This window comes from Nannobrachium achirus (genome assembly GCF_963921795.1).
Source record: "Nannobrachium achirus genome assembly, chromosome: 20".
NCBI lineage: Eukaryota > Metazoa > Chordata > Actinopteri > Myctophiformes > Myctophidae > Nannobrachium > Nannobrachium achirus.
This window is the reverse complement of record NC_137827.1, coordinates 50197325-50214881: the sequence shown is the minus strand read 5'-3', so window position 1 is coordinate 50214881 and position 17557 is coordinate 50197325. Positions and strand designations below refer to the sequence as shown.

The 17557-nt window shown below is 42.1% G+C and overlaps 1 protein-coding gene across 1 annotated transcript in view; it reads right to left on the bottom strand.

Moving 5' to 3' along the window:
* The window catches only part of syne2b (spectrin repeat containing, nuclear envelope 2b), a 298695-nt gene that overhangs the window by 273603 nt on the left and 7535 nt on the right, over positions 1 to 17557 (bottom strand). Inside the window, exons 2-3 of the mRNA XM_080751129.1 lie at positions 16664 to 16790; positions 662 to 723 (exon numbers count right to left, since the gene is read on the bottom strand). Of these exons, the coding sequence (XP_080607255.1) occupies positions 662 to 723; positions 16664 to 16751 (150 nt within the window). The 5' untranslated portion in view covers positions 16752 to 16790. The remainder of the gene's footprint in view (positions 1 to 661; positions 724 to 16663; positions 16791 to 17557) is intronic.

Here is a 17557-nt window from a genome sequence, read left to right as displayed (position 1 = left end):
AATCGGGACAAAATTCTAATTTTTAAAAAATAGCAGATCTACAAGCTCGCAGTGAGCTTGTATATCTGCTATTTTTCAATAGTTAAAGCATAAAATAATGATACACAATAATGTGTACCCATTCTGAATGGGTCAACCTCTTACCATGCTGTTGACAACAAGTGTCCATGGCACTTCCTCTGACCTTGCACTTTATAAGTCGCTCTAGAACAGGTGATAATTAAGTGAGATTTCTCCAATTTGGTGCAGTAAAATGTTACCATAACGTTTACCAGTGGCGGAATATGACCTTTTCACATGGTTTGAAAAGAAAAGATGAACTGACCTATTGAGGCATATTTGTTTAGTGACAGGTCAAAGTTCAGAGAAATGTTCATGTGTTGAGTTGTGTAGGTGATCATACATTTATCAGTGATAGAATATGAGCTATGGAGGCATTTGTTTGGTGAAAGGTCAAAGTTGGGATTTGTGTATTATGTGTTATATATTTGTAATAGATAACACCAGCAACCACCATTACACTATTAATGTCACCTCAATCCCTAGAGGCAGCTTGTGCAACCCATACGCACCACAGTTTGGGAATCCCTGACCCAGATAAAGAGCAATGAATGTCTAAATTGTAAACTGTGTCACCCTGTACTGATGATGATGTGCTCACCTTGGACAGCTGAGCGTTCACCCAGTTAGTGAAGGTTCTCTTCTGAATCTGCTCCTGTTCCACTGTTGAAAGAAGAGAAAACGTGTCAGGTAATGATTTTCTATCACATTGGTACACATGCAAGCAAAACTAATACGAGTTCACATTTACACATGTCAAAATGTCGGAAATCTTGAGGAGAAGTGAAGAAGTAATGATTCTTTTAGTTGTCTCTTCCTGTTTATCAACTTTTTCCCCGAGGTGGGTTTAAGAAGTGAAATACTGGAGCTTTCACCTGAATTCACTCTTCATGGAAATACCAAGTGACCCTACTGCTTTGAACGCCCACAGTCAGCCACAGTGTGAGCTGCTAAACATTCAAACACGCATCTTTCATCTTTAAAGCTTTGTTTACAACTAGAGGTTCGCGGGCCTTCGGCCCGCTCACATCTAGTTAAAAAAAAAAAAAAAAAAAAAAAAAAAGAAAAAAAAAAAAAAAAAAGAAAAAGGAAAAAATAAATAAATAAAAAAAGTTTTAAAAAAAGTAAAAAAAAAATAAAAAAAAATTGGGGGGGAACTATTGTGGCGGAACTATTGTGGCGGAACTATTGTGCCGCAGCGCACGTTTCCGGTCGGACATATTTGACCGCCGGACGCACTTCCGGTGCCACAACTCCGTGTGCCACGTGAGGAGTTGTTTTGTTTGTCGCGCTAATGGTTTTGTGGATCAGCTGTGAGATTCAGTGGGCTGGGTGGAGCGTAACCGTGACAACAGCTGCTTGCAGGCTTGTTATATGTGCTGGTGTAGGGTTACAGATCCATGGGCTGGGCGGACGTTAAGATCCCCTGGACTGGGCGGACGTTATAGCCAATTGGAGTGCTGCATTTGGTCCTTACGTCCTAGACAACGACTACCTATGAGTTGAAGTCGATGTAAAGGGGGCGTTAATGGGCTTGGAAGTGGGATGCGGCAATAGGAGGAATGTATATATAAGATAGTTTCCAACTTTTCACCCACGGATGGAGATCAGAACCACCTCAAGGTTGACAACCACTTTTGTTGTCTGAACAAGTAAAAATGTACAACAGCAATGAACCATGCACTATAACAGCATTGAACATAAGAAAACATTGTGCACTGAAAATAAGGCTTATGAAAGATAATTCATTCGTCAGGCAACTTGCAAACTTGTTCACTTTAATATAATTAGCCATAATAGCCAAGCCCCCACTCACCATTGTTATGCCTGATTTATATTTGGTTGTGTGCCATGTGTCACACAGAGCAAATGGCTAACATAAGCTCACAACACGCTGCAACGTTATGTGCTTGTAGATGTACCATTTTTGGTGTTACACAGGCAACTAATTATAAATCAGGCTTAAGGCCGGTGCATGCCACACTTTTAGTGCCAAAATAAAATCAGGTTGGGGACCCATCCCGTAACTTTTGGCAATAAAAGTGTAGTATGCGTCAGCCTTTAAAGCTCTACAATCATTCAGGTCAGCCAGAGTGTGCAGAGTGTCACACAGAATCCAATCCATCTCCCTTCTCCTTATTAGACCCAATCCATGACACTAAAAGACTCTTCTAAAGCTTGAATTATAATGGATGTTTTAACCAATCTGTATGGCAGAGTTTAGTAATAAAATATAACTAACACATCTGCAGTGGTTGGAGGTGGTCTGAAAACTCTTTTATTGATACATTTAGACCTGGTGTAGGGTAGGATATCTGGTTGATAAGTAGTACTGCTTCAAGCTCATACAGTAAGTGCACTCTTGACAAGGAGGGGATTTCCTCTGGGAAGAGCACTAGAAATTGGGTCTCCCACGCGGGATACCCAGGGCTAGAGCAGACCCTCAGGTTTGCAGTTTAACAAAAGACCATTATTGGAGTAGATTAAGCCTCCTCCGTCCATCGACTTTTACAGGGGAGAGTTATGTCACAGTCACAGCACAGAACTCAATGCCAGCAGGGCAACATTATGGGTTTTACCCAGATGCCAAAGGTGAAACATCAATCGATTTAACATAGATGCATCCTCTGTTCCAATAAAGGCTCCCTTTTAAAAGTCTGTGTCTGTGTTTGGTGCGGCAATATCAACAACATTATGTCCCATTATTAACTTCTTGTATTCACAATCCAAATGAAACCCATAGGTTAATTATCCTATGGAGCCAAGCATTAAACCAAGGGTCATGAAACCCACTCGACGCAAAAGACCATAAAAAACAATCAGAACAAGAAGAAATATCCACTAATTGTAGAAATCATGTATTTCCACTCTCTCATCCTTGTTACAGGTCAAATGCAGTTTATTTAATAGATCATAATTATGTTTGATGTCTCATTCGGGATGAAAAGAGGCTTTGTGGTTGTCAGATTTAATGTATTATTTGTTGATCTCCACTTCAACACAAACCTGTTGCTGAGCCTAGAGATTACATCAAACCAGTTTTTCCCAAATGATGTGCCGAGGGAAGTGAAGGTGTGACTTGGGGTTTTGTGACAAGCACACATTAAAATTGCAATCTATACAGCATAACTGTACAAAAGGGCACAACATATATTTCAATATACTGCTACATCAGAACTGTTTGCACACTCATTTCTCAATACAGAGGCACATTTTATCCTGTGGTTTGCCGTAACAGAGAGGTTTATTTGAGACGAGTTGACCTCGGAGTCCACCATGTTTTACAGGGGAAGTTACATCATAGCACGGAACTCATTGAAATCAATGCCAGCATGGAAGAGTCAGGGACGGCTGGCTTTAGTGTCAAAGAAAAACAGATCTTGTATTTGGGAATATTATGGGTCTTACCCAGATGCCAAAGGTGAAACATTAAAACTATCGATCGTCTCCTCTATTCACAAAGGCTGCCTTTTAAAAGTCTGTGGTGTGACAACATCATTCACAGCATCATTATCTTCTCTTTAACATCACAATTCAAATCAAATCAATAAGGTTAACTACTCAATGGAGCGCGAGCATGAAACCAAGGGTCATGAAAACAACTCAACGCATAAAAAAAAAACATGTAAAACAATCAAAACAAGAAATACATCCACTAATTGCTGTTAACAAGCTCTTTTATCAGACAGTCCACTCTCTCTTCCCTGTTAAAGCTCAACTGTTTCCCTTGCCATTAACACTTACAAAAATATACAGCATTGAAGTTCACATGACCTCAGCATCCAACAGGTTATGGTCCATTGCATTCACAGCCCACACATGTACGTACATCAATGTGTTCTCTATGTACACTGGGGTTCTCAAAGTGTGGAACTGTCCAAAATTTGACAAATATTGGAATGAAGTGTGGTCAGTAATAAAAGAGATATTGAAATATGAAATACCAAAAGACGAGTGTGGTATTATATTTAGGAAACTTGACACAGGAAAACACACATGGAGACGACATGTACTGTATCTGGTCAAGGTGCTGCTAACAGCCAGCAAAAAAGCAATAACGAGACTGTGGTATAGAAGTGACTCCCCAACTTGTGAGCAACGGCTGTGCATTGCGGAGGAAATGTATGCAATGGAGATATTTGAATACACAACACGACTTCTGGGGTCTCTGGCACAAAACCTTTTCAGATGGGTGTCTTTGGCGAAATATATTTGGGGGTCCTTGACCATAAAGTCGTTTGAGAACCACTGCTGGTATGATATCAGTTAAAGTCCCTCTGTCTGTCCATCACTTATTGTAGTTGGTCTGTGCCTGTATGTCTCACCGTCCATCCAACCTCTCTGCCTGTTTTGTCATTACTGTGTCAGTGTCTCTGTCCGTGTCCTCAGTCTGTCTTTCTGCGGTCTGTCACTTAGTTTGTTGGTTTGTCTCTGTTATCTTTCCCATCTGCTTTCATTTCCTGGGTCTGTGTTCCGTTTTTGTATGATTTCCTTTTAGCTTTGTCAGTCTGTCTGTCTGTCTGTCCATCTCTGTCAGTCTGTTTGTGGGCTGACAAAGTTTATAGACTAGGCTTTCCCCTTGATCGGTTTAGCAGAAGGCCTCTTGCGGACGGATGGACTTCACATACAGGCTGTCTAATGTTAATCATCAGAACCTGTTCCAACTGAGTGACTCAAATATACAATCATTTTTAAGAGAAATTTGATATCACAGACAAAATAGCTGAGTTCATGTGGTTTTCTATGGAGACATGAGCCACTAATATGTGAGATGTCTCATACATGTGGAAGCTTAGCGGTTGTCAGACTGATTTGAGGATCTACAGGAAGAACAAGCATTTGACAAGAGATTATTTTAAACCAGTGGTTCACAAAAGGTGTGCAGAGGCAGACCGGTGCACCAAGGGGCAAGTCCAGATGTGCCCTGGGATTTTGTGACAACCACAAATTATTATTGTAATATACAGTTAACAGTTACATGTATCTTCTAACTGAACTTTTTTTTTAAATTTGTGACTCCTACTTTGTGCACACTCATTTCCCAATACAGAGGCAAATTCTATACCCTAAAAAAATATATTTGTACCATTCAATCTGGCATTCTGATTTTGTCTCTATATGTTGTGAGCTTGTAGATTGGCTATTCTAGTTACTTTTTATATTGTAAAAGTATGAAATAGTGCATAAGTGGTTAAACTTTTTGTTTGGCATCGGTAAATAAAAAAAAGTGATAAGCCTGATAACGTATTACAGAAGCTATTCTGCACCGATATGAATACAGGTGTGCCTTGAGATATTGACTTGACCGTTGGGCACTGTGGGCACAAAAGGTTCGCTGCTTTAATCAAGAAAGAAAATTAATAAAAAAAGATTTGTAATTTCTGAGGCTTCAAACTGGTGGTCATGTTTCAAATATTATTTGTTTAATGAAAGGACTTCAGTCATTGTTGAGTTGACTGGTTCTAGGTCACTTTGCAGACTTTACTGCTCTGCCTCAATCAAGATTATGATTAATTCAACAACACAACATGATCCTACACGTTGGACCAATCCCTTACTGGTCGCACAAAGGCAACGGTTGTTATCCTGTTCTTATAGAGTGGAATTATACAGGCATAACTATTACATACAGTATTCATATTGCTATTAAATATATATAGACTTTAAAGTACAGAATGGTAATAGTATATCAAAACATATTGAATGCTTTAATGTCAGTTTAAAGAAAAACTCACCCGGCATGATGTTATCAATAATTTGGAATCAGCAGAATGTTACAAACCACCATTCTTCTGTACATGAGTGTCAACTCAATATTTTCTATAAGCAAACAAAACTGTGCTCACTCCAGCGTTAGAATATCCATCACTCAATAAGCACAGACATAATCAACCACTAAACAGCAGGTTTGATTGTGAGTGATTCTCGTCAAACCAGATAATACTCAAACTGCAGCACGTCAAGCCTGCAGGTAAACAGGTGAGTCAGGCTAGGTCCCGCCTAGTCACCTACTTCTAAAACGCTCAAGCACAGCCGATTCAGGCCTGTCCTGACAAGGCTCTTTGGGATGGCCTTGAGAGTTTTGATTAACCCATTTAACCAGTGAAAAATAGCAGATATACAAGCTCACAGCGTGGCACCGAGTGCCGCGCTGCGAGCTTGTAGATCTGCTATTTTTGAAAAAGTCATGAAAATGTGTGCAAATCTTTGAATATGTGAATTTTCAAAGCGAACGTTTGTAACTGTAGATGGGGGTCCGTGGCCAAATCCATATCATTTTGGGGGTCCTTCACATGAAAAGGTTTGGGAACCACTGACATAGTAGTCTCTCAAGAACAGACTAACTGAGCTCCAGTTAAGTGAAAAGGACCTTTTCTTTGACGATGGCTGGCCAGATTGCTGACATAGAAACGTAGGTTTTTCAAAAAATCTTAGAAGGATTCAAAAGACACTTAAAGAATCGGGTCAAAATTCTAATTTGCTGTGGGCTTGTATATCTGCTATTTTTCAATAGCTAAAGCATAAAATAATGATACACAAATTGTGTACCCATTCTAAATGGGTTAAAAAGGAGGAATACTGTAAAGTTGACTGAAGAGGTGCTGCCACACTCTGTTGACTGAAGAGGTGGTGCCATAGTGCCAAACCATTAACATTTTTAAAATGCCAACTCTTTGACAGTTTTATAAGTGTGTTGTTTGTTTCTGGTGTGTTGACTTGAGACCCTTGAAGCCATGAAATTGTTGTAGTAAATAAATCAAATACAAAGAAGAACCTGAAGGGCCAATACAGATAGATAGATAGATAGATAGATACCTTTATTATCCCAAGGGGGAAATTTAATACATGGTAATTATGATTAGTGACATCATGTGTAATATACATAGTGTGTAATGGCACGGCCGTATATGACCGCATGCTTTTCTCCTCATTACTACTACCTGGACCTCTCTTCATCCATGGTGTTGCAGTGGAAAGGGTCAGCAAGTTCAAGTTGCTATAGGCACACACTTCGAGGAGGAGCTCAAGTGGTTCACGCACGCACGCACGCACACACACACACACACACACACACACACACACACACACACACACACACACACACACACACACACACACACACACACACACACACACACACACACACACACACACACACACACACACACACACACACACACACGTGAGGAAAAAGCCTCAGCAGAGACTATAAGTACTGGTTTCGTCGCAACCATCAGACTGTTGAACAAGGCCCTGAACACCGACAGTCACCAGACTGGCCTGTCAGTCACACTGGAACTTTCCTTTGATGGACTGTTTTTTTTTTTCTGTTGGATTACCTCCCTTCGTGTGGATTGTCCCCTATGAGATCTATGTTTTCCTTTGTAGATCTACCATGTGGATTGTTACCTATGAAATTCTTGCCTTATGCGGACTAACTTCTTATGTAGACTTGGCCGTTGTGCTGCTAGCTATTGCACCTTGTACAGCACATACTTGTTGCTATGTGGACATACTGTTTGCCACTCTTTTGCACTGTGTCTAACCTCAATGTATATACCTGCTGCTTATTATGGTATGTGCATATATGTAGATCTTTGATTCTTTTCACCTTGCTTTCCCTCTCTCTGCCCCTGCCCCCCCTCCCCCAAACACACACACACACACACACACACACACACACACACACACACACACACACACACACACACACACACACACACACACACACACACACACACACACACACACACACACACACACACACACACACACACACACATTCCTGGAAAGTGATGGAGCTTAATGAAGGGTCATGGCTGATGGAGATTGACAACAGATTTACACCTGCCAAACCTATGATGTGACACCACAACTGATTCTACTACTAAGATATCTAAATATGTAGCCTAAATACAGCTTATTAAGGATTTTGAAACGTGGCTCTCGGGATCCATATGGGAACGGCGTGGCTCCAAAGTGGATCTCAAGACTTCTTGAGCGCAGCGGCCTGCGGCGTCAGTCCCTGGCATAAATCACTATCACTATGATATATCTATGATTTATGACTCCAAATCTGGGCTTCCTGCAGAGCCACGTCATCAGAAATGAAGTGATTGTAATGCCAAAACTCCCCGAAAGCAATCACATCGCACGCCATATAAGTATGCGCAAATTCTCGTGCCGTGCGTTTCGAAAAATGCTTACCATACAGAAAGACGCGAGCGTCTCTACGGTAGCGTTAATGCAGGCTTAAATCATCCTAATTCAATGGTCCCGTGTCAGCAGTATGCAAATGCTGTGAACCCTGCATGGCCTTCAGGGTGCCACAGGGTGGAATCAGAGAGACTATACATTGTAATGCACATTTTCCCCGACGTGCATTTGGGTTAGAGCTTCCTTAACCCATTTAGGCCTAGAATTATTGACTGCTTTAACTGTTGAAAAATAGCAGATATACAAGCTCACAGCGAGCTTGTAGATCTGCTATGTTTGAGAAAGTCAGGAAAATGTGTGCAAATCTTTGAATATATGTATTTTTAGAGCGAACGTTTGTAACTCAAATTTTGCTTCTGGGTGGTCCTTGGGACTAGATATTTTGAGATATGAATATTTCTTTTACAGGGGTCCTTCACATGAAAAGGTTTGAGAACCACTGACATACAGTATAGTCTCTCAAGAAGAGACTAACTGAGCTCCAGTTAAGTGAAAAGGACCTTTTCTTTGACGATGGCCGGCCAGATTTCTGACATAGAAACATAGGTTTTTCAAAAAACCTTAGAAGGATTCAAAAGACACTTATAGAATCGGGTCAAAATTCAAATGTTCACGATTTAAAAAAAATAGCAGATCTACAAGCTCGCAGCGCGGCACTCGGTGCCGCGCTGTGAGCTTGTATATCTGCTATTTTTCAATAGTTAAAGCAGTCAATAATCCTCGGCCTAACGGGCCAGTCCTTGCAGCATAATTTCTTCAGCTTTATTAATGTTTTACATGCAAGGGGGGGGGGGGTTAACTGTGTAACTGCATGTTTCATGGAAATCATCTAGATCGTATTTGAAGCATTTAAATTAAGATGACGTTACGATTACACTTTTGAGCATTCCAGCCAGCAATTGGTCAGTAATTGGTAATTCAATGCACTATTATTCCCGACCTTTACTGCCAATGAAAACATTACACATACAGTACATTCACATACTTTCGTTCACCCTGAACAGCTAGGTTACGCTATATTTAGCTCCACTCTTTCATCCTCACGGCTGCAAAAAAACAGAGAGAAAAGCTGACTTTGGGACAATTAGTTTAACAAGATTCTTGTCAGCAGGGGCCACAAGGCTTACATCATCCACTCGGCACACTGAGCCATCTGGCAGCACTAGCATAGCTGGGAAAACATTAACAAGGCTTCACTAAACTGATCCAAAAAAAAGAAAAAAAAATCTAGATAAGGAGAGAACCGAATTTGTGCCTAAAACTGTTCAGCAGAGTGACAAACCAGTAACCACTTTTTCCAAAACTATTTTTTAAGCGGTGAAAGCCGCTTCCAAGGAGTGGCTTTGTGTGTCCCGTACATGTCCATATGGTCATTTCAGTCCAGAATGAACAGGCTTTATCTGTCCCGTACATCCAGAATATTTGTGTCCCGTCCGTCCCGGTCTGATGATTGGATGATTAAAAATGTCCAACGAGACCATACTTTGAAGCTTCACATGACAATTCTTTTTTTTTTTTTGTCCCGTGCGTCCAGAATTGAGGATTGGTCAAGCTTCACATGACAATTCGGCCCTCCAGATAAAATCATTCATTCATTCAGAATTGGAAGAATGTATAGATCTAGAACACAGAGTTCATAACTCTAGAACACATAGAATAAAAGTTCACTGCTTCACTTCAAACCGAGGTTTGATTATTTTTTCACTTACAGATTACACAGTATAGCAGACCAAAATGTTCTCTCTGGGAGTAACGAGGATGGATAGGATCAGGAACGAGTACATTAGAGGGACAGCGCATGTCAGATGTTTTGGAGATAAAGCCAGAGAGGCCAGACTGAGATGGTTTGGACATGTACAGTGGAGGGATAGTGAGTATATCGGTAGAAGGATGCTGAGGAGGTTGGAACTTCCGGGCAGGAGGCCTAGAGGAAGACCGATGAGGAGATTTATGGATGTTGTGAAAGAGGACATGAAGTTAGTCGGTGTGAGAGAAGAGTAGGCAGAGGACAGGGTGAGACGGAGGCAGATGATTGGCTCTGGCGGCCACTGTAAGGGAACAGCCGAATGGAAAAGAAGAAGATGACAAGACACAGCATGTATAACATGCTGCCACCTGTCTATTGCTTTTAGAAGAAAACGGAGGTTAGCAGAGGACAAAACGATAGACAAAGAAAGAAAGAAAGCCAGAGGTGATGAACGCATAATAAAGGGTATGAAAGCAAAACAGCATAAGAAATAAATACTGTTTGAATAAATAAACAGAATGAAACAAGAGAGAGAGAGAGGGACGAGGGGGGGGGGGGGGGGGGGGGGGATAAGAAGCAGGGGTGTCGCACCAAATTCTGGGCCCTGGGTACATTAACTATTGAAAAATAGCAGAGCTACAAGCTCACAGTGCGGCACCGAGTGCCACGCTGCGAGCTTGTAGAGCTGCTATTTTTGAAATATCTTGAAGTCTTTGAATATTTCAAATCCTTCCAGGGTTTTTGAAAAAACCTAAGTTTCTATGTCAGTGGTGCTCAAACTGTTTCATGTGAAGGACCCCCGAAATGATATGTATTTGGCCACGGACCCCCATCTCAAAATATTTAGTTCCAGGGACCCCCCAGAAGCTAAATTTGAGTTACAAATGTTCGCTTAAAAAATACATACCATATATTCAAAGTTTTGCATACATTTTCACGACTTTTATTATTTTAAGGCCCCCTCCACCTTGGGCCCTAGTAACTCAGTCCCACTTTTCCCCCCCTTGTGACGCCCCTGATAAGAAGATACATGGCACTTCAGATGAGAGACAGGAAGAACCAGAACCAAGAGAGTAGGAAAGGTAAAGAAGAGACAGGGGGGCTGAGAGAGAGACACGTGTGAATGCAACCCATGACACAATGTCAGAATCTATTACAAGTGCAGCCAATCAGATCACAACAAACCAACCATTATAAACGGTGCCAAGAGTTCCTGCCTCCCGCGAGACAGCACGGTAAACTGTGCTCAAGGTTACCAGTGAATGAACTGTCTGGATAGACTACAGCCTAGTCAACACAAGGGGGGAAAACACTATCACCACCTGAGAGATCAAATGGCGGAACAAACCCTTAGAGGATATGAAAACACAATGCGATTGTAGTTGTAGTGCCTCATCATGGCTGAGGTCATTATAAAAAGGGGGGTCATATTACAATTCTGGCACATAATGATACAAAAAATGAAACCAAAACAATCAAATGGGCCAAAGAAGATACCTCAGAGCAATGTAATCCACCTAATAAAATCATAATGACACTGGAATACCTACATGGAATTGAAGAGTTTTGTTTTCAACACATCCTTTTGGGAAGAATCATGTTTTTAAACCTCTCTAGAATGTAGATGCTCAAACTTGTAAAAGTGCTACTTGATCAACCAAGGTCAAATCTGCTTTAATACATTATAATCTTCTCTTTGGTTGACTTTGGTGTCACCAAAAACAGTCTAATTTTGGATCAAACCTCTCTACTAGCCCAGCAGGAGAGAGAGAGAGACCAAATACCAAATCCCTCAAACCAAATGTCATGCTGTCAAAAATCAGCATCGAATGGTGTTTCTGATACTTCATCTCCAACGTCATGCACACCAAGAGTCGAATTACAAAAACTCTTATGCAGGTCTTCAACATGGGGTCCGGGACCCCTAGGGGGTCCTCAGAGTTACTACAGGGGGTCCTCCAAATCTTCCAATCCTTTTTATAGGCCAAGCTCACAATGCGCTGCGAGACGTTGTGAGCTTGTAGATCGGCTATTTTCGGCAAAGAGGTTTGGTGTAGAGGGGAACATGAGCAGACTAAGTACAGAGTTAAAGGTTAGGTTTATAAGGTAATGACAGATCAAATCGTTAAACATCTGAAAACACAAATTGACATGAATCCAAAATACATAGGATGATTGGGCTGTCAAACGATGAAACTATATGGAATCTATGAAAAGTTGCGGGGGGTCCCTGCTTCATCTCTCTCTCAACTAAGGGGTCCTTGCAGACAATTGTACAAGTCCCTCTGATCCGAGTCCAAGTCGAGTAGCAAGTCATTTGGTCGCAAGTCTCAAGCAAGTCTCAAGTTTTTTCTGTTGTGGGCAAGTCAAGTCAAGTCGAGTCACAAGGTTATGTCAAGTCAGGTCGAGTCGAGTCACAAGGTTGTCATGTCAAGTCGCGTCAAGTCGCGTCGAGTCAAGTCACAAAGTCACACGCTTTTCAAGTCGAGTCACAGGTTATATCTCAGGTTTATATCTTGAAGAGAGAAACCTTTCTTCCTAAAGTAAATGTCAAAAAATACCATGCAGATTAGTCTGCAACTCTGCATGAATTAAACCAGTAGTATACAGCTTAAAAGCTATTCATTTATCCATTACATGTCTGATCATTTAGAACCTAGGTAGATGGCAAAGGCTACACTCCATTAAAGAAATGGCATGTTTGACAAATGTTTATTTTCAACATTTTGCAACATTTATTTAAATGTATTTAATACTGCTACAGGCCTATTGCTTTAAAAACAAAAACAAACAAGACACAATAATCTTAACGTGCATGCTTTGTTTTGTACTACTAGTACTGTATATTAATGTCATTTCTCATCAGGCACAAATTTAGCTGCCTATACTCCACTACACGTGTATTTGTTTGGGGTCCCACCATGTTCCAAAAGGATACGGGGTAATCTCACTTTTCCGAACGGACATTATTTCGACCATAGAGTCAGGTGTCGAAAAGATGACATGTAGTAACAGCAACACGCTCCAGCGACAAACTGGAATATAACGGAGTGGAGTGGACTAAATTCAACTCTAGCTAAGCAAAACTTGGCGGAGGCTAAATGAGAAGGAATAAAGCTTTTGCGTGGGAGTTATTTAGTGAAGTTCTTAACCCTGCTGACGACTGGATGTATGTTATGAAAAGTGATAAAGTGTTGGAAGACGGAGGCTTGCTACCATGATGGATAATTGGATATTATTTATGCAGTCATAGATCAACGTTCGTGACAGTGGTGAGTGACATTGTTGTCTTATTATTAATGTTCAAAAAATGTACGACCGACAGTATATCACCAACACACACATGCACACGCGCACACACTTCTAATAATGTTATGTTCTTATGTTTGGTTTCACTTCTCTTCATGCGCCGTCTTCAAGTGGCGGACAAAGTTTGACGTCGTTCCCTCTTTGTCTTTGAGTTAAGTGTTGCATATCTTGCATTGAGCGATCCTCTGTTTACCATCGGAGAGGAAGTTTTTATATGCAAACTGCACAACTTTTGGAACTGCAGCAGCAGAACCGGCAGTGGCTGTATCAGGCTGGGGGGCAGCAGTAGCCATTCGTGCTGTGTCTGTGTGTGTGTGTGGTCGGTGCCCAGTCTGATCATAGTGCTTGTGCTCTCGCTTACATGCCTGTCTCCAATCAATCAAATCAATCAATCAATAAAAGTGTGAACCTATAGCGTGGCGTTCACGACTGCTTTGGTGAGTGGCGTAGCGGCAAGTCGTGCGAGTCACAAGCCGAGTCGAGAGTCATTGTCTTCCAAGTCAAGTCGAGTCTCAAGTTTTTGCCCTTAATGTCCGAGTCAAGTCACAAGTCGTCAAATAGGTGACTCGAGTCAGACTCGGCTCGAGTCATCATGACTCGAGTCCAATTGTCTGGGTCCTTGGCCTGAAAACGTTGAAGACCCCTGCTCTTATGTATCGCAGCTTAGCTAATGCCTCTTGTCCTGTGCTCAGACAGCCTGGAACTTGACCAACATGTAGTATTCATTATCTCCAGCCTCCTACTCTGTCCCACTAGAACAGCGTGAGCAACATGAGTCACATGTTGAAATTAGGGATGGGACGATGCGAAAACAGTTCGAAAATAGACCATTCATTGACAGTGCGACTTATAGTCCGGTGCGCCTTATAGTCCGGAAAATACGGTACCTTTTACCAATTATAGCAGGTTTAAGTGGTAACGGATATGCAGCTCGGCAAATAAAAGGTGAATTGATCCCATTGCATGACGGAGGACGATATCACGATAAATTCGATCTCCACGATACGATTATCGCGAGTGTTTTTTTATCACGATAAACGATAATATCGCGTATCGTCCCATCCCTAGTTGAAATGGGAAGGGGCAGAGCTGAAGAGAGGTGAGGATATCACGTTCCTCCCTTGGGGTGGACAGGGATCAAACAACCATTATGTTACCACAGAAACAAAGATATAAACACCGGAGCAAAGGCATGACGAATTTGTACTACGCTGACCTCAGAACACAGAGGAAGAGAGCTGAAGCGATCTCGGGAGCGTCTTGATTTGAGTTCTCAACGACCGCAAGCGATGGTTTCTTCATTGTTTGCATGAATAAATATCAAATTTATCTACAAGGCTAAAGCCCTTTGCACACAGGACAGTTGCGTTGTTTTCATTTGCTGCATGAATATAACACATAAGATTTGGTGTGCAATGCTGTGCGGAATCGGCGCGGCGGATCCCAAAAGGAGTCATAAAAGTAGTGATGAGTTTTTTACCGCATGCGACAAGACGCACAAATCGAATTGGGTTCGATCGAGAAAAAAACGCACGGCCGCAGCCACTCGTCGCACGGCTAATTCGGATCCGGTGTGCATGAGGTCGTAGAGAATCATTGTTTTCTTTTAAAAAAATGAAATTGTCCGTTGTATCTGTGCGGATAAACGCGCCTGTATGCAAAGGGCTTAAGGGCCCTATTTTGGGGAAACAGGTAAACCAGCAGTGGAATCAATGGTATGTTGGGTGGGGTGTGGTGATGACTACCCGTGGCGAAGTGGTGAGGTGGATTGGATTCGGCTGAATATACAGTATGACTTGCGTTGCAAGTGAATTCAATTCAATCATGACCAATCAAATGAACACTTTCCATTACCTTTAAGAGCAGTGCAGTGTGCTTGTGAAAGAGTAATTTTCAAAGCCTCAAATTTTGAATTTCTCCCGAGAGCATACTGATGTCCTTATATGCAGGAGGTGCCGAGTCATCAAACAACAAATCTATAGCACCTCAAACACACCGCCAAGAGCAGAAGACGTAAAATGATCTCAGAGGAAATAACGCAGTAAATATGTCTGAAACTGGTAATGAGAAATGTTCCTCAGCGTAAAGCCCAGCCCATGAGAACCCCCCACCCCCCCAAAAAAGGAACCCCGCTCCAGGATTTTAAAAAAATACTTTTTTTGGCAGAGAATGAGTTAATCAGTGGATAGACAGGCAGGTTGGTACTAGTTAACTCATCCAGAGCCCAGGACATTAACGGATTAGGGGGTCCAGAGTGCCCCCTCCCGGCCCCATTAACGGCCATTGTCTTATTTTGAAGGCCAGAAGTCTAGACCGGAAGTACTTCCGGTCTGACGTCATCGGATCCTGCGACGGAAACGATCATTGTTTACGTGGTGCCATGCTGGATTGCATAGGAGCGTTTATACATGTGTTTTATAAGCGAGCATCTGCCTCCATCTTCGCTTCTAAAGTGTTGTTTTGAGATAATGGACATTAAAGATGAGATCGGCCGTCCACCTCAATGTTATGGGATGACTATTGTGTGCTCGTGGAGCCGTGATGATGACAAATCAGCGCGGATTTCGTCTCCGGAGCGTCGGCCATTGTACTAGGTATTTTTACTCGCCGTTACAGTAATGTATTACTTTTCACGCGACATCACGCATTCGGCACTATACGTACTCTAGTACTTATCGCGTGACATCACGCGAAAGGCACTAGATGAGTTAACTCATTTGTAGCCAATCCCGAGAATACTCGTGAAAAATACTCGAGTATCATATGGTGCCGATCCCGAGTATACTCGTGAAAAGTACTATATTACTGTAACGCCGGTTCTCCTACCCTGTAGCTGCGCGGATGGCACAATCGCCCTCGCCGATTCATCATCATCACGGATCCACGTGCACAAAATAGTAATCCCATAACATGGAGGCAGACGGGGAATCTCATCTTTAATGTCCATTATCTCCAAACAACACTTTCAAAGGGGAGGATGGCAGTAGATTCTCGCTAATAAAACACATGTTGAAAAGCAACGATCCGCCATTACACAACGGCATGTTGACGACGAGCGATTCCGGTGAATGACGTGATGACGTCAAACCGGAAGTGTTTACGCAATCGAACTTCTGGCCTTCAAAATAAGAGACTGGCCGCTTATGGAGCCAGCGAGAGGCACGCTGGACATTTTAATCCGTTCATTTCTGGAGCACAAAATGAGTTAAGAGGACACTGACCACCCCAGGTTGGCAGAGGGAGAGTAGCATCAGTTGCAATTGGCACTGGGTGAAAAAATGGGTTACAAAGATTGTGGGATTAAAAAAAATTAAGAAAGAGGACACTGACCTTGCAGGAGCATGTGGACATTGTCTATGTCCAGGGGGATGGCCCCCCTCTCCACCGGACCATCTCTGGAGTCGGACCCCGACGCCATGCTTCCTCATTCACAGATTCCTATCAGCATGGCACCGATCTGCGTGCACACACACACACACACACACACACACACACACACACACACACACACACACACACACACACACACACACACACACACACACACACACACACACACACACACACACACACACACACACACACACACACACACACACACACACATTAAATACTTTAAACATTAAAAAAGGCTTTACAAATACATACTGTACATTCAATCTGGGAACCCATCGGCGAAAAAGAATATAGTTTTGGCCCATGGGGGGTGTAGAGTAGAGACCGGATGTCGACCTGTTCACTCTGATTAAACACTACAGTATATAATGGAGAAAGTATATCTTCCTCAGAGTCTTTAAAGCTGCAATCACACTACTAAACATGGCTAAATCTACAACACAATCAAGCGTGGCCAGCTACGTACATCACTGCAGAATCGCCAATTGAAGTGTTGATCAAGCCACACTGTGTAAATGAAAAGGTTAGGTTTAAACAGCACAGGCGGGCTAACGGCTGGTTTCCATTGGAAATTACTTGTAGCCTGTTGTGTTGTTGCTTAATGCTTAATGTGCAGCATGAGACACACAAAGTCAGTGACTATTTTCTACTTCCAACAATGTAAGGGATTTGGTTCTGTGCAAAGCCCTCTGAGAGAGAGGGCCGGTAAGGAGACATGCCTGTGTCCTCACATATCACTCTGAGATCCCCACACACTGCCTGTATTGTAGGGGTCTCATTATACGCTTTAATTACGTTTGACACAGATACCAATTTGGACACAGATAC